This window comes from Micropterus salmoides, unplaced genomic scaffold, assembly GCF_014851395.1.
Source record: "Micropterus salmoides isolate LMB-PRFRI ecotype aquatic unplaced genomic scaffold, ASM1485139v1 Ms_hic_scaffold_9, whole genome shotgun sequence".
NCBI classification, from domain to species: domain Eukaryota; kingdom Metazoa; phylum Chordata; class Actinopteri; order Centrarchiformes; family Centrarchidae; genus Micropterus; species Micropterus salmoides.
Window position 1 is genome coordinate 14,194,321 of NW_024044681.1, and position 16,148 is coordinate 14,210,468.

The window sequence follows — 16,148 nt, forward strand, 5'->3', positions numbered from 1 at the left end:
CATTTAGAACAATAACGATATATATTTTTGATTGCCTTTATTAAATACGTTCAGATGAACAAGGCAATGTACATTAACAATAACACCACAGTACAAGAAAATGATATACAATAAGAGACAAGGCAATAACAGAAAATATAAATACAGATTAGACCAGGACAAATAAAATAAAATAAAAATACAAAACAATTAAACAGAAGGAGCAGAAAAACACAGTGTATGAGGGAGATATAAATCAATATAAAGCCTATAAATTAAAAAGAACAACATCTATAAACTTATTAAATTAGCATAAATGGCTACAGACATCCGGTGATTGTCTCGTGTAATTCGGTCACTTCCGTGTCCTGGAAACCGCCCCTGACGCCTCTTTGGTTCCCACCGAAACAAACAAAGCGCAGATGGAGTCTTTCTCCGTACACAAACGTTTACCAGCGCTCCCTCCATCCAGTTGATTCCCGTTAGTTAGATGGGCTTGTCTATCTAGTGTCATATAGAAACAATGTCAACCATTTATTATTTCTTTCTGTAACGTTGTTGACGACTCGCGTGTGATTTCAGTCATTGCGCAACAGTGGCAGTTAACGTTGCCCCAGCTAGCTGCCACTTCAGCGTCCAAACAACTGCCCGGTGCTCATTAGGCTGAGGCTGAGCAGAGATGACAAGCGATTTGGCTGTTACCGTATTTACTTCCAAACAGGTTTGGTAGGCACGGATGACCGCCCCGGTTTGGCTCCTGCTTGAAAAAGATCAGATGTCAAGAAAGATTTGTTGAGTCAAGCTAGCTAGCAGGTGAGTTTTGAGTGTTTATATCTGGTTAGCTTAGGATAGCTGAGCTCTCTGACCCTGGTTACCAGAAGCTAACGTTAATGCTTTGGCTATGTCATGTTTGGTAATCGACAATCACATTTTTAATGTAATTAAATACATTTTTTAAAGTTGTTTAAAGATAACGTGCATCTATATGCAGGGAAAACAAGTCACTTGCAAGTGAGCTAAAAGTATCGAGAGAAAAAAGTAAGTTACTAGTGATTTGGAAAAGTCAAGACCGGAATAAAAGACAACATGTAACATTTCATTTTTTCTTTCAAATTCATTGTAACGTCAGATAAGAAAGCGAATACTTAGTAGTTAATCCACCCATTTACAGTTGAGGTAAAACGCCAAACTTTCAGTTAAAGCTTTGGTGATTTTGATTACAATGTTTTATTCATCAGTATTAATTAGCTTAATTCAAGTATACCTTTCCTGCTCTAATCAATTCATGTTCATAAAGTAAATACTTATTGGTTTCTGGACTGTCAGATGACGCTACATATTTAAAACATGCTGCTCTGACACAGCTAATTCTATTTTATTGCCTATTTTATTGTTTGTGTTTTATTCTAATTTAGCTATTTGAATACATGTTTATAAACGTTATATATTATCGTGTATCTTTGGGTTAATTTGTGTTTTGTTGTCTTTGCACTTGTTAAAGCACTTTGTAAGAGGGGTTTTGTAAAGTGCTCTATAAATAAAGGTTATTATTATTATCTGCAGACACGGACGGATACAGATAAGAGAAAGTTAAACAATTTGAAATAATCCCAGAGAAATTAAATATTTTTCTCAAAACATGCACATTGGTCATTGTGTTTAATGAATCAGATCTGTAAATTTACGACTACATTAGCGTTGCGACTCATTTCTTGTGTTTCCTGTCTCTTAATCGCACAGCACACTGATCAGCCTTGTACATTAACCTCGCCACCCCCCCTCCTGATTGCTCTGCTGTGGCCTCATCCTGGGCTTCTCCAAACTCGTTTAGTATGAGTGCAATGCGCGTGGATGCCAAAGTGGTGATGCTGGGAAAGGAGAGTGTGGGGAAGACCAGCCTGGTGGAGAGATACGTTCATCATCGCTTCTTGGTCGGCCCGTACCAGAATGTGAGTGTCAGCTGCTCAGTTTCAACGCTACATATTTAAAACTCAATGTCGGCCCGTTGCTGATTCCCTCCCTGCTTGATTCCTGGATGATTATTTTTATGTATAGCCCCCGGGGAGGTTGTTGTAATAAAGGCTCAAGTCTGTGAAGCATAGAATGATAGAAACTGGGATGCATTAATGTTTCGGTATGTTTCTTTAAGCAGAGTCTGCATTAGACAAGCATTTTTGTAATCTTCTATATTAAAGTGGAAGCTATTCAGACATGCCTCTCTTGTGTCCTGTTTAAAAACATACTGTGATATTTTTTAGAACTTGACAGTTGCATGAAGTGGCATTGGAAAGTATTTAGGCCCCTTTACTTTTTGCACGTTGTTACGTGTTCTTACAACTTTTTCCAAGTGAATCCATGTGACTTACTGGTTTCTTGTTGTAAATCCACACTTTGACTTTAAAAATCCAGAATTTTATAATTTCTAAAACTTTAACTAGTTAGAATACGGTTAGTATGAATAGTAGTCAGTCACGTGTTTGGATGATCAGTGGGTGATAGATAATAATGTGTTACGATAATAATGTGTTGCAGTAAGTTATCTCACCTTTGACAGTTTAATGCATTATTTGCTGATTCATTACCAGTTAAAATGGCTAAATAAATATACCAGTTCACAGCCAACTGCAATGAAAATGTAAATGAAAACAACTTAATTGCAGGATTTGAGCTGAAGCTCCATATTAGCGTGGGACAATATGATTGTAATAAAGAAACAATATTCAGACTGAGAGTTCCCACAGTCTACAAGGACCCCCAATATTTCTATCCATGGGTGTCTGATGCTTAACTTCGCTTGTTTTCTCTTCCTGACAGACTATCGGTGCTGCTTTTGTTGCCAAACCAATCCAGGTGGGAGAGAAAGTGATTACCCTGGGAATATGGGTGAGTCAGATTTGTAGCCTTGAGCCACTTCACATATTCAGTAGATCTCCCCAAGACCTTCAGTTCAGTTTGACATTCAGTTCAACAAGGCCTAGGCAACCAAGGCCATTTACACAAAATGAGAAATACCTGTACTTGAACATTATTTTTTTTATTTTTACAATTGTCCAGGGTAAATGTGGCTTGGAGATTTGGTCACAGAGCCACACAAATATTCTCACTCTAAACGTTGAATCTAATTTAAATAAGGAGGGAAGATACCTTTTCATCATACATAGTGTGTTGAAAAGTATGCATTTCACTTCTCACTATGTGCAGCTTGATTAGACAAATGTGTGAGAAAAATTTGTGAGAAAATAAGCAATTAGTACATTTGAGTAAATGGTAGCCAAAAGAAACATTTGAGCTGTTTCCGAATCACAGGTTTAGGTGATTCAACAACTCAATAGCAGTCAGGGGAAAATTGGCTTTGAGCCACAGAGCTTGTCACTCTGGGGATTACACAGCATTTATAGGCTGTGTAGGGGCTGTAGGAATGTTGACTGTGTACAACTATAACATCAGATTTGAGATATACAAGGCGAAAGACTTATCATTTCACCCTGTCTCCGTTAACTGTAGGTAGAGCTCAGGTTTTCTTTCCTGTGTCCCACTCTTCTCTTCTCTGTCTTACTCAGGACACAGCTGGATCAGAGCGCTACGAAGCAATGAGCAGAATCTACTACAGAGGAGCCCGGGCAGCCTTGGTCTGCTATGGTAAATCCACATTGTTCCTAATCGTCTTACAGAGAACTTTCAGGTATCATAACTCAACCTTTGGGCAACAGCAGCTGAGAACAGCTGGGCACCATTTCTAAATTAAGAACTTCACCGCACGAGGTTACTTTTTGTGTTTTCAGTGGGGAACTGAACAGCTGCTGATACTCATTTCAAGTGTCAGCAGACATTTTTTTTATAGATGTTGTTAACTTGTTGGTGAGCTAACAAGGCTTGAAGTTACATTTTAGCTGACATTTCTCAACTCTGCTTCAACTCTGGACTCTGCCCAGTCTCTGCAGGTTAAACCTCTATTCTGTTCCCTTATGCTAACATAACTAATGTAGCTGGGATCACAGTGGCTATGGATATGTGATTGTTCAGCTTGGGCTGCTTGTGTTTTTACCTACAAGTATCTGATGCTGCTAGAAATTGATGACAGCAATGACGAGTTGAAGAAAGACTCCATTATCTGCTTTTCAGTAACACACATCTCCACTGCAAATCTTTTGCTCACTGCTATCACTTTTAAAGAATGTAAACACAATTATTTTGGTTATTCATTGCACGCCAGTAGTCTTGTATTCAGAAATGAGACGGGGTGAACCTTCCTATCGTCGCTCTATATCAAAAAGTCAACAAAAGCATGTAAACACACTGTGGGGAATATAATTAAAGCAGGATACAGCCTGATCACATATGATACAGTAATACCTCCAGGACAGTTACAATAATGTTCATTGTTAAACAAATCTGTGGTTCACTTAAGATTTGTGACACAACTTTAAAGCCTCCTGTCTTAAACAGTGTTTCCCAATTAATGTGAAAATGAACAAGATATGGATAAGGGCAGTGCATGGTCTCAAAAGTGAAGAAATGATAAAAACTTTGGTCTCGGAAAGGACCAAAATAGTGATCAGAGCAGCGGCAGCAGGAAGAAGCAGCTGTTGCTTCCAGCAGATCACCTGTCCTTAGCCTAACCATGGTTTTTACTGTGAAGTAGACTCCCCCCCCCCCCCCCCCCCCCCCGCAAATGACATCGGTCAGTTTTCTGCACTAAGTTGAATTTTTTCTCCTTCAGCTGTTCAGAGCGCTCCTGCAAAAACACGTGGCACTCGAGGCATTTAAAATGCATTAGCAACAAGCACCGTGCTCTGCAGAAACTACGCTCTGTCTGATCGGGGTCTTATAGGGTCTGATAATGTCTAATAAAATGTTTCTCAGACTATCTGCTCACAGTTGTTAAATTGATCCTCAAACAGGTTGAGGCTCGCTACGTGCAGCATTTTCTGAATTTTTTTTTTCTTTGTTCCACATAGGGGAACTTTGTCTGTTAGGAAATAGCCTAATGGCATTTCCCAGCAGATTACTCACGCTGTTGTCATGTTTTATTTAACATCTTCTGTCAAGTCTGCTGGCCTTCTTCTTTACCTTCCATCTTCTTTCTGTAGATTTTATTTCCATCCAGTTGTTTCTGTTATCCACTGTAGTTTTGTTTGTTTGTTTTACTGTTAAATTACCTTTACTGATCAGATCAGTGATTGATCAGTTACTAAAGACTTTCCCTAGATTTTACTTTGTCCCTTTCATGTTTCCTTTGTGGAAAATCACTGAAATAGGACCAATTGATTGGTTGTGGATTCTAGTTTTAATATCAGTCTCCTTGTGTGCTGTATGCATGGTTGTGTTTACATACATATTTTAAGGAGAGTCTGCAGAATACTAAAAGTCTGTAAACATACAACATATTGTCAGACTGCTGCTGGTGCCTGAACTTTGTTGGGTTTTTGTCTTTCAGATCTGACTGACAGCAGCAGCTTCCAGCGAGCTCGGTTCTGGGTGAAGGAGCTGCAAACCTGCGAGGAAGTAAGAGCATTTCTAGTCAAAATTTAAATGTGATAGAGATTTGTTTTTAATAGTTACCGGACAGTTTCCGGCCACCATCGTTAAATGGCTTTTTACCAGTTCATAATGCTATAATAAAAAATAAATACAGTCGCAGTATAAATGTGTGACTAGATGTCTTGTTTCTTTGTGTCTTTGTTCCTCTGTATGTGTGCAGTCACTTTGGTTGTTATGTACACATGACGGGTTGGGTACCATTTGGGTGCCAATTGGATACCAAAGTTTTGCTACCGATGCCTAAATGATACTTTTTGATGCCAAAATCAAGTTTCTGAATGCATGTCTGTAACTCTGTGCATTGTATGGAGTTGTGTCAAGTCAAGGCATAAATATGTAGTCAGTCGTCAGCTAGTTGAAGTAATACAAGTTAGATGTTGAACTTCTGTACATGTCACTCACTGTGTTGTGTACTGCAGCACTGTAAGATCTACCTGTGTGGCACTAAGAACGACCTGGTTGAAGAAGATCGGGGTCTGCGCCAAATCGACTATCACGACGCTCAGGACTTTGCTGAAGGTAATTACAGTCTCTAATTGGTCATAATATTGGTACTCTTGCCTGTGACAAGTAAATATAATCACTCTCGTGTAGTTTGCCTGATCAGAGGTCAGTTTCATGTAAAACAGTTGTAACTAATGTACCATAACGTGTGTAATTCATACTGCACATTACTGTCATGCAGCCTTCATTGAGAGGTTTGCATTATCACATGAATTATTTCCTTTGGCCAGCAGAAGGCTGTTAATGTTTCTTCAGTATGTTTACAAACAACAGATTGATGTGGTTATTATGGTATGACACATCATGTGTGCACTTATTTGTTAATATACTACATAATATACTACATTAATTTGTTGATTATTGCGTAGAAGATCAGCAAATATTTACAGTCAGTCGACTAATCGATTAATTAACTCGTCACACCGTTACTGGCACTGGATTAACCTGGACTGTAGGGGGCAAATCAGCCTTTTTTACCGAGTGTAGTAGTTTGTTTACTTTTACAGTTTCAGTTGTAGTTGTAACGCCCTCCTCAGAAGTGTCACAGGTTGTGGCGTGACGTGAGTCGGCAGATGGTCAGCTACACTTCCACTGTTGCCTTTTGGTGATGGACTGTTGGCACACTGTCTGATGGCATATGTCACACCATCAGCTGTGAATATGTCTGTCAAAGGCGGCAGAACTACAGTCAGTAAGAATCAGCTCAGAGCTGTGTGTCTGAGTCATTTTTTCTTACTGTGTGTTTGACAAATATGTCTAAGCTGTGGAAAAAGTTGTAGTTTGAAGGTTCAGTCTAAGTTTTATTTAGTTTAAGTCAGGCCACAAGCCTCGCCTTCATCCTCCTGTGCCACAGTGATGCTTTTCCTCTTTTTCGTGTACATCTGTGCACGTGAAACACCCTAATTAATTATATTATCCGGAATAATTGTTATGTACTGCTGGGACTTACGGTAGAGGCTTATTAAAATGGCCTAACTCTTGGCCAAATTGTCTCTACTGGTTTTCCATCATTGTTTTATACTTTGGCTGGTATGTCAGTTATATAAATTCTACGGTATGTGTGGTAATGCTCTTCAGAAGTCTTAAATTGAACTTGGTGAACCCTGCAGGAACAATATGAGGTTTCTCCAGCGAGTTACCTGTAGAAAAAGGAAACCGGGGGAAAAATTAGATGACTAAAGTGCCGTCCTGATTATGGTTAAACGATATTAAGAAACCGTTGACGTCTGTGTGATTTGTAGGAATTGCTACATGGACAGAACTTACCACCTCTTTCTCACACACACACACACACACACACACGCGCGCACACACACACCTGTGCCACAGCCTGACGGACATTTAACCTTACTGTTTTGGTTTGCTTTCACAGAGATTGGTGCGCAGCTTTTCGAGACCTCCAGTAAAACAGGAAGTAATGTTGGTGAGTCACACCCTCAGTCATCTGCAGAACGCATTTAACACTGGTGGTTGCCTGCAATCACAGCTGAGGCTATTCGTGGTCTGTGAACTGAGGACGTGGGTTTTCGTCAGAACTCTGATACTGAATTTTGTTTTTACTTTTTAAGCACCTAAACATTCTTGATTATTGCAAAAAAAAAAAATCTCTGTATGGACAAAAGAACTGGGACACCTTGACTTTACAGCTACAAGAGCTTTTATGACCGCATTAATATAGTGGTTCCCCCTTTGCAGCTGTAACAACTTGCACTCTTCTGGGAAGGCCTTATACGAGATTTTGGAGTTTGTCTGTGGGGAATTTTGCCCATTCATCCAGTAGAGCATTTGTGAGGTCAGGCACTGATGTTTGATGAGAGGGCCTGGCTCACAATCTTTGTTCTAGTTCTTTACAAAGGTGTTTGATAGGGTTGAGGTCAGGGCTCTGTGCAGGCCAGTCAAGTTCTTCCACACCAAACTGGGGAAACTATTTCTTTAAGGAGATGGTTTTGTGCATGGGGGCGTTGTCAGGAAAAGGGAAAACACAAACAAGGAAGGGCTATTGTGTTAAATTGTATGCTGATTTCCCTTAACAAAGACCACACCATGAAAAAGTTCAACATATACAGAGCAGTTAAACTGAAACACAAAAAGTCAGAAATGGGCCAGGCTCCTGTCTGAAAAGGCTCCTGTGTCACTTTTAGTAAAGACTACAATCTTACTAGGCTGGACCTGTAAGTGTTTCTAGGGCTGAATGATTTGCGGAAAAAAATGTAATTGCGATTTTTCTGCCAGATATTGCGATTATGAGTGATTATGAGCGATTTAAGTTTTGCTAAGGTTTAATATTCACAGCCAGTCTATCAACGCGTTCTCATCTCAGTACATCATTATCGAGGCTTTCAGACAGCGTGACAAAGTAATTATTTGACGCCAACGGTACCCTTCAGCATCCGTATAGACATGCATAAAGTCAGGGACTTAGGTTTAGGTACTAACATTTTTGATGGTTATGGTAAGGGTAGAGTGCTTCAGGGGGCTGTCAGCACCTTCAACACAAACATAGCTAGCTATGCACGAGACGCCCCACAGCGTTTTATAGAGACGCATCTGGGAGCATCTCATAGAGACACGAAACTAGAGGAAAACGTTGGATAATGGTGCCAGCCGAACCGACACAGACGGTCAGCCCTATAGGGAATTAAAAAGTTTTTTTTTTTTTTTACACCCCTCATACAACCACAATAATAATCAGACCACTACTTCCTCCTTAGATTTCATTAACGTCTTGTAATTCTATGCTTGTGGACTAGGGCTGCAATTAACAATATTTTTTAATCTGTTGATTCATTTCTCGATTAATTGAGTCGATTTGTTTGATGAAGGATGTCGATCAGTGTTTCCCCGAAGTTGTACATGACGTCCTCAATGTTTTATATTCACTTGCTAAAAAAGGGCTACAGGAGAGCTGCTGGTGCTGCTGGCCAATCAGGCTTTGAGGACTTAAGTTGAACAAATTCAAATGAGCTTTAAGCTTGAACTCGTTCATTTGCTGGTAAAAGCAGCAGTAGTAGTTTCTCAGTGGTAGCATATCTACAAAGGAAAGCACGAGATCTAAATAACAAATTCTTCAACTGCAAACATTTAAACAGTATTAAGGAGGGCAATCTTGAAGCCATTGCTCTTTGGCAGTAATCCTGTGACACTTATATGATTGTGAAAAAGGAAACTGCATAACGTGTAAGGCATGAGTTAAGTTGAGACATAGACATTGGCAATTTTATGAAAAGACAACAGACAGAAAAGCCTTCTTCTCTCAAAGGCCACGAAGTATTGTAAGGACTAGAGAGGGGAGATTATTTAAATTAAAAATTAAATTAAGAGAATAAAGTGCTCCCCTAAGCACTGAAAATAACACTCAACGTAGACTCAAGAAACATCCACACTGGGCTACTTTTCACCAGTAACATTGTCAGGTTATTTTTATCTGCACACCTTCTCCTCCACAGCTCAAAACATTTCCAAATGGAGGAATTGTACATAAAATACTTGACCAAGACTCAACCAGATCCAACTGCTCTTTTGTATTATAGTTTAAATTGTAGTTCATTTCTTAGGGTTTCCTTCCTACCTGAAAACTACTTTTGATGTGTATTTCAACACTTTTTTTGTTGTTAATTATTTATTTTTTTATCTGTGAACACTTGTGTGCCACTACCTGAAACACACAACATTAACATTTACGAGAGCAAGAGTAACAGCTTGTTTGTTGCCTTTAGTGTTGTTGATGTGTTCTGGCACAGAGCACATAAGGGGGAAAGTGCACCTAATGGACGAAGGAGCCTCACTGATCAAACACACTGCTCGTTTGAAACCAGCTGTTGCACCAGTTATTGCGTGCTGTAAGCCAGGTATCAGGAATGTGAGTGGACCTGTTTTTATCAGGTCATGATGTGGGAATGAACTGAATTAAACTGAGGGGCCTCATTCTTCCTCTGCTTGACAGATGAGTTGTTCCAGAAAGTTGCTGAGGATTATAGCAACACTGCCTTCCAGTATATGACAGGTAAGTGTTTTAGCCACGTAAACTCACTTTGTCAAGTTAATGTAAGGGCGGATATTTGTGTCAGTAGAATCTGAATGTGTTATGTCCATAATTAAGATTTTTTCAATACAATTATTCATGTTAAACAATACAAATTCAAACTATGCTATTCAAATTCAGTTTTTAATGCAATAATTCAAGTTGAGCAATTTAAATTCAGTCTTGTTTTTTTTGTTTGGTTTTTTGAGCCAGACGTGACCATATTTGGACAAGAGGGTGGCGACTTCTTTTTGAAACCAGTGGAGTTGCCCCCTGCTGGTCGTTAGAAAGAATGCAGGTTTAAGGCACTTCCACATTGGCTTCTGACCTTTATATATACAGTTTATGCTTCTGACCAAGCGGGAACCTCCAGGTCTGAAAAGTGAAGCCAATGCAACAGTGCCTTAAACCTGCATTCTTTCTAACGGCCAGCAGGGGGCAACTCCACTGGTTCCAAAAAGAAGTCTGATTGATTGTATTAGATATTAAGGCAAAATGAGGCTGCTTCTCACCTGACTTATTACCTCAGTAAACACATAATAAGTTTATGGTATCAGTCGCTAGTTTCAAGTCTTCAACACAGCATGATGTTCATTTAGTAAATTTTGGAGGGTATGCTTTAGGGCGTGGCTAACTTGTGATTTTCAAGTCGATACCATGGTCCCTAGAGTCAGTCAGCCTAAGTTGTCACTGTTGTTACAGTATTTTCTTCTTCTTCTCCTCATTGTCATCATCCTACTGCTCCTGATTAAGGGCGGATTGTGTAAACCCCTCCATCTTGAAAATAATGGCGGATATGGCGGATAGTGTAGCACCTATATCTTGAAAATAATTCCAGATTGCAATTTTGACCATCTGAACTTACCGTTGGACTCTCCCAGGCTTGAGACAGGAGGCTCCAGGCTGCAGCCATACCTGACTTGAAACAGGGAAATAGCTAGAATAGCTGTTGGCTCTGTCCAACAGTAACATTATCTTTTATAAAGGTCACTAATTAACACGTTACACCTTGTCGTTTAATTCATACAAAATCTGTATCTGCGGAGGCAGGTTTTCCTTTGCTTTGTAGAACCGATCTCAAAGCTGCACAAAACAAAGATTATGATCATAAAGTCTCTCCCTCTGTTTCAGCGGAGGAAACGGGCGTGGACTTGGGCCAGAAGAAGGACTCATATTTCTACACCTGTTGCCATAACAACTGATGCATAGCAGCAGCAAGGGAAACAGGAGCGGTCACCTTCCCTCGGCTAGAGTAAAACCTGGATAACGTTGGATGGCCTGTCAGATAACTCGGATGTGGAACTGGAATCCATATCACAGAACCAGAAATCAGGCAGTACTGTTTAAACCTTGTTAGATATGTTTATTTCTTTTGTGCCATAAAGAACTGAGGGCTGCAAGACTTTATGGAGGAAGATCTAATTCAACTGTTACCGGGTGGAGATGGATTTTACACCAACATTCACACTTTTCACCCAGTTATGTCCCGTGTTTTATCAGCTGGTCCATTTCTTTTTCCTAGCTGGACCGTGGAAGTAAACATTATCCCTAAAGGTGTGGTGTCAAACAATCTGGAGCTGTGCTGTGGTTAAAAGATGACCCGCGGACTGGCAGAACTTGATTGAGGTGGTTTATTGTTGTAGCGAGTGCTGTGCATCCAGGAGGGGGAATGGTTTGTTTACAGCTGTTCTATTTTTTTTTATTTAACTCTATTTAAATTTGCTGTTAGTCCGGCACATCGTCCATGAAGCCTATACACATGGAGTACAAAGGATACTAGGATACAAAACACCAGTCATACTTAATTGAAATTTGTCTTATACCTTTCCAAATCTGGTATAACACATGAATGAAATCATACCAATGATCTTTTTAAAGGCCTTATACCTGCAGTAGAAATGGCAGGTGTCCCCAAATTCTACTTTCAGAGCTTTGGCTCTTCAGTGTTTACCACAACTTTTGCCATGTGACAGCCATGAATGTATTAACAGGGCTGGATACGACCTTCATGCTAATCTGCCCTACTTGTCACCCGTAGTACTGCAACAAGAATAATCCTGAGATTACCATTATAAAAGAAAAATGTATAAAATTGTTCACGGGGTTTAATTATTACTCTTTGTATCCATTGAGGTTTTATAATTGTAAAACTTTCCCAAATACTTTTATTTTCATCTGAATGTGAAGTCTTTAGACTGAGCGTGAACGTGTGGGCAGGGCCAGCAGGAGAAACATTAATGAGCACTTGCAGCAGTGCACTCAACACGAAAACAAACCCAGAAGCTGTAAAACTCTCTTGGTTCATGTGTTCGTTGAGCAGTTTTCGTTCAAATGACGAGCCGCCATTTTAGAATATCCAGCTCTTATAATACATCCATGGTGTCGGCGCGTACAACATGTGTCTGATACGTTATATTTTGAATAAGCTATGAGTCTGTCAAAAGGAAAATCAAATTTAAAATTTATTAAAATGTTATTAAAATGCCTAGCTCTCTGTAATTAAAATGCATGGCCTGAGCTGACTGAAACAACATTTTAAGGACAGTGTTCTGCGTTTAAACTCTTAAATTTTCTATTTTGTCATTTCAAATGCAAGTACACATATGGAAATATGTCTTTTCCTCTGGTTGTCAGTGAAGCCGTGAGATGTTCATTTCTCTGAAGACAAGCTCTGAAAGGTTTCAAGACAAACTCCACTTCTACAGAAAGATGATCAAGGTTCCTCTTCATTGTGTTGAGAAACTACAGATTTCACCAACACAGGACAAAAACGTTGGTAGTGAATGTTGTAATACAAAATGTAATCGCAATGTTCTCAAAACAATATTTACAGCTATATTTGACTCACTAATTTATTGCCTTTTAAGTTGCCAGGAGGACAGGGGAGGTGGGGGTTCCTCCATGTTGCTGATTTGATGTGTTGATGTTCCACTTGTTGATATTTTGATGCACAATATTTTTTATTGAGGGCTGTTTAAGACAGGCCAGTGTGAAATGCAGAAATGTTCTGTAAAATTAAAGGCTCGTTAAAAGAATGTTTCAAAGCTTTGACAGACCTTACATTTTTATAGTGATTGATGCACACTTTTTTGCCCATATAATATCTGAGGTTATGCATTGAAGTGAAAAAAAGATTATGCAAATGAATGGCAATATATGTAAAATTGTACAGAGCAACTACAGAACAGAATTTGTGGCACACTGAAAACCCTTTTTTTAAATTCAGTTTGGCATTTCCAGCTTATGCCACTTGCAGATAATTTTGCTTGTCCTCTCATGCCATCTATCCCCACCAAGAAAAAGAAAACAATATAAAATCCCTCAGAAAGGAACATTACCATAAACCAGAAACCGCAAAAGTGGCACAAATGAAACAGACCCACGGTTTAGCCCATCACCTGTACTATATATTGCAAACCCTTTTCAAAATAACACCTGTTTTTCAGCCCTCCTTCCTTACTTGGTAAATAATTATAGGCCTTATTGTCCCTACTATTTTGACCAGTATGACTGTGGAAAGGGTGTTAAATTGCATTCTCTGTGGTCTTAAAAAAGGTCTTTGAACACTGCAAGGTACACTGCACTGAAACCATGTAATAAAGACCCATAATAAACAATAAATCTAGAAACTTAAAATACGCTTTGGAGAATTTTATAGAAATGTAAAATATAGGCTATTTTTACATTTAACATGCTAAACCTTCCAAAACCAATGAAAGCTTTAAAATGCCACTGTTCTTAAAATAAGTGAGAAAAGAAATCTGTGGAAACTACAGACAACTTACTCTTTTTAGATTTAAAAGGTTAAAATCACTTTTTATTTTCAGCAGTGTCAACACCTCCACCTCATGCTGCGGCAAAATAAAAATAAATCATTAAGTGATTTGCAGCATTTAAAGTTGGAAAAATGAAAAAGTTTTGTTTGGCGTGAAGAACCTTTGTTAGAGTAAACAGGTCACTACACAAGCTAGTTTACACTGGAGACTTCACCTCATTTACAATATTGTTGCTGTTTTAATAAAAGCAGATGAGGGGAGATTAAAAATGTTTATTTTGAAGTGCTCTGTATATAAGTCTACAGCCTTTCTGAGTCTGAATGTATTACATGTTTACACTCATTTTGACAGTCTGGCTTGTGACTGTTGATTTATTTTGTACTTGAGTTGCTCTGTGTGTGTTAACTTTGTATAAATTAATTTAAAAATGGTGACAGTTTCTGCTTGTGAGTGGCGATGTGTCGATCCTTCCTTTTCTTTTCCTCTGTTGTTTTGTAAACTAAATCTCTGCCTTATTTTATCACTTTTTTGTTTTTTTCACCTACCTCTGGTTCACCCACCTAGGTGTCGTCACTTATTTTTGAACTGATTTAGACCTCTATTCTGGACTGTTTGAGTGTGAACAAAGTGTGTTTGATGTACATTTTCCTCACTACCCTGTTAGTTTTGTGCCACTTTTAGGGCGGGACAGCTCACAGAAATTTCTATCTCATGGCTAAATCCAGAACTGTCTCTGTCAACATGGCATTTAAAAGCTGTGAAAAATAAAGTTTACCACAGCATCTCCCCTGTTGCTGTTTGATTATCACCTAACAGAGATTTAGTCTGAATCACATCTCAGATTTGTTCAGAGAGGTCTAATAGGTGGGTTTAAGAATGGGCACCTCATCATCCTAGCTAGCTACATCGTGGGTGATGGAGCGCTGCCACACAGCCTTGCTTCTAATTTGTCTCGGTGGTCACTCGTGATATTGCAATGAAAAAATCCCCTTCGTCTCAAACCCCTTTGCTTCTCTAACCTTTGGGCCACCACTGCCTGTTGTTTTTTGTCAGTTTAAGAAAAGTTGTGATAGACACATGCTATTCAGTTTGATATTATATAGAATTAATTATTTATCTTCTATTTATTTAGTTATGTGTTAGTTATTTACTTATCAATATATTTACTTGATAGGTCACTGAAAAAGATAATCAGAAGTTGCAGCCCTGCCCATTAAAACCCCTGCCCACTCACACAGAAGCATTAGAGAAATTATTACTGGGATAAAATCTTGTTTTTAGAGAATCTTCTCAGTGAGTTATTGGCAAGAATTCATGATATTTAGCTTTCTCACGGAGGCCTAAATTAATTTTATATCAAATTCCTCTCAGTGTGGACGCTCTGTTTTCCTCACGTTATTCTGCTGTTGCTACAATATACACATATAGCAGAGAAGAGGCGGACTGTTCCCCACACAGGTTTTTTGACCTGTAGATAAACTGGGGCTACAGTGGCTAGTAAAATGCTGTCCTGAATTATGTAGCATGTTGTAAATGATAAAAGAAACAAAATAATAAAGGTGAGATTTCTGTAAAGTTGTGTGCAGTTTCTGTACAAACAATTTAATCAGGCTACAGAAGTTAAGAATTCAACAAGCAGTTTATGTTGAAAATTATAATTGTGATATAAGACATCAAGTCTCTAATAAAGACTCCCTCTTTTTGTAGCACAGCCATACCTTATTTAGTATTTGGCTAATCAGTCCTTTCTATAAAGCTGAACCTTTCTGGGCTTTTCTGTCCATATTCTGAACTAAAAAGGTATTTACTGTGTAAATGTGTAAAATCTGAACACCAACACATTTTAACCAAGCTAATTAGTCTTTCTGAAAAGCTGAGACAAGTTTCTGAGGTTTGTCTATCTGTTTTCTATCTATCTATTCTGAACTAAATGCATATTTAATCTCATCCTTTCAATTAAACAATAATGATTATTTTGTTTGCATTCAGCAGCAATTTATCCTGTGAGGCTGATTGGCATATGACATGCTAATCAGCCTTTCTAAAAAGCATACCATATTCTGAATGAAAAGTGTATTTATGTACTGGAAAGTAAAATGTGAACATCACATAATTTTAACCAAAATAAAACACAAGATTATTTTGTTAGCACTCAGCAGCAATTTGTCAAGTTTAGGCTAAGTAGCATTTGACATACAAATCAATCGTGCATATTCGGAACTTAAAGGGTATTTAATACTGTTAATAATGTTATTTTCCTGGAATGCTGAATTATGTGATTTTATTTAATTAAAGGAGTTTAAAGCCATGTATGAGTAGGATGTAAG

At 38.6% G+C, this 16,148-nt stretch overlaps 1 protein-coding gene across 3 annotated transcripts; it reads left to right on the forward strand.

The window, feature by feature from the left end:
* Positions 1–336: 336 nt before the first annotated feature.
* Positions 337–14,603, forward strand: rab24 (RAB24, member RAS oncogene family). 3 transcript variants are annotated; one of them, XM_038708390.1, is made up of 10 exons: positions 337–792; positions 1,720–1,928; positions 2,794–2,862; positions 3,540–3,618; positions 5,417–5,484; positions 5,940–6,039; positions 7,397–7,447; positions 9,741–9,883; positions 9,968–10,027; positions 11,177–14,603. In XM_038708390.1, exons 2-9 carry the CDS (start codon positions 1,812–1,814, stop codon positions 10,022–10,024), a joined length of 684 nt encoding a protein of 227 aa, XP_038564318.1. In that variant the 5' UTR covers positions 337–792; positions 1,720–1,811; the 3' UTR covers positions 10,025–10,027; positions 11,177–14,603. The 3 variants fall into 3 exon arrangements, with proteins under 3 accessions (XP_038564318.1, XP_038564317.1, XP_038564319.1); XM_038708389.1 differs by having other exon boundaries at positions 339–792; positions 9,741–9,872; XM_038708391.1 differs by lacking the exon at positions 9,741–9,883 and having other exon boundaries at positions 349–792.
* The last annotated feature ends 1,545 nt before the right edge of the window (positions 14,604–16,148 follow it).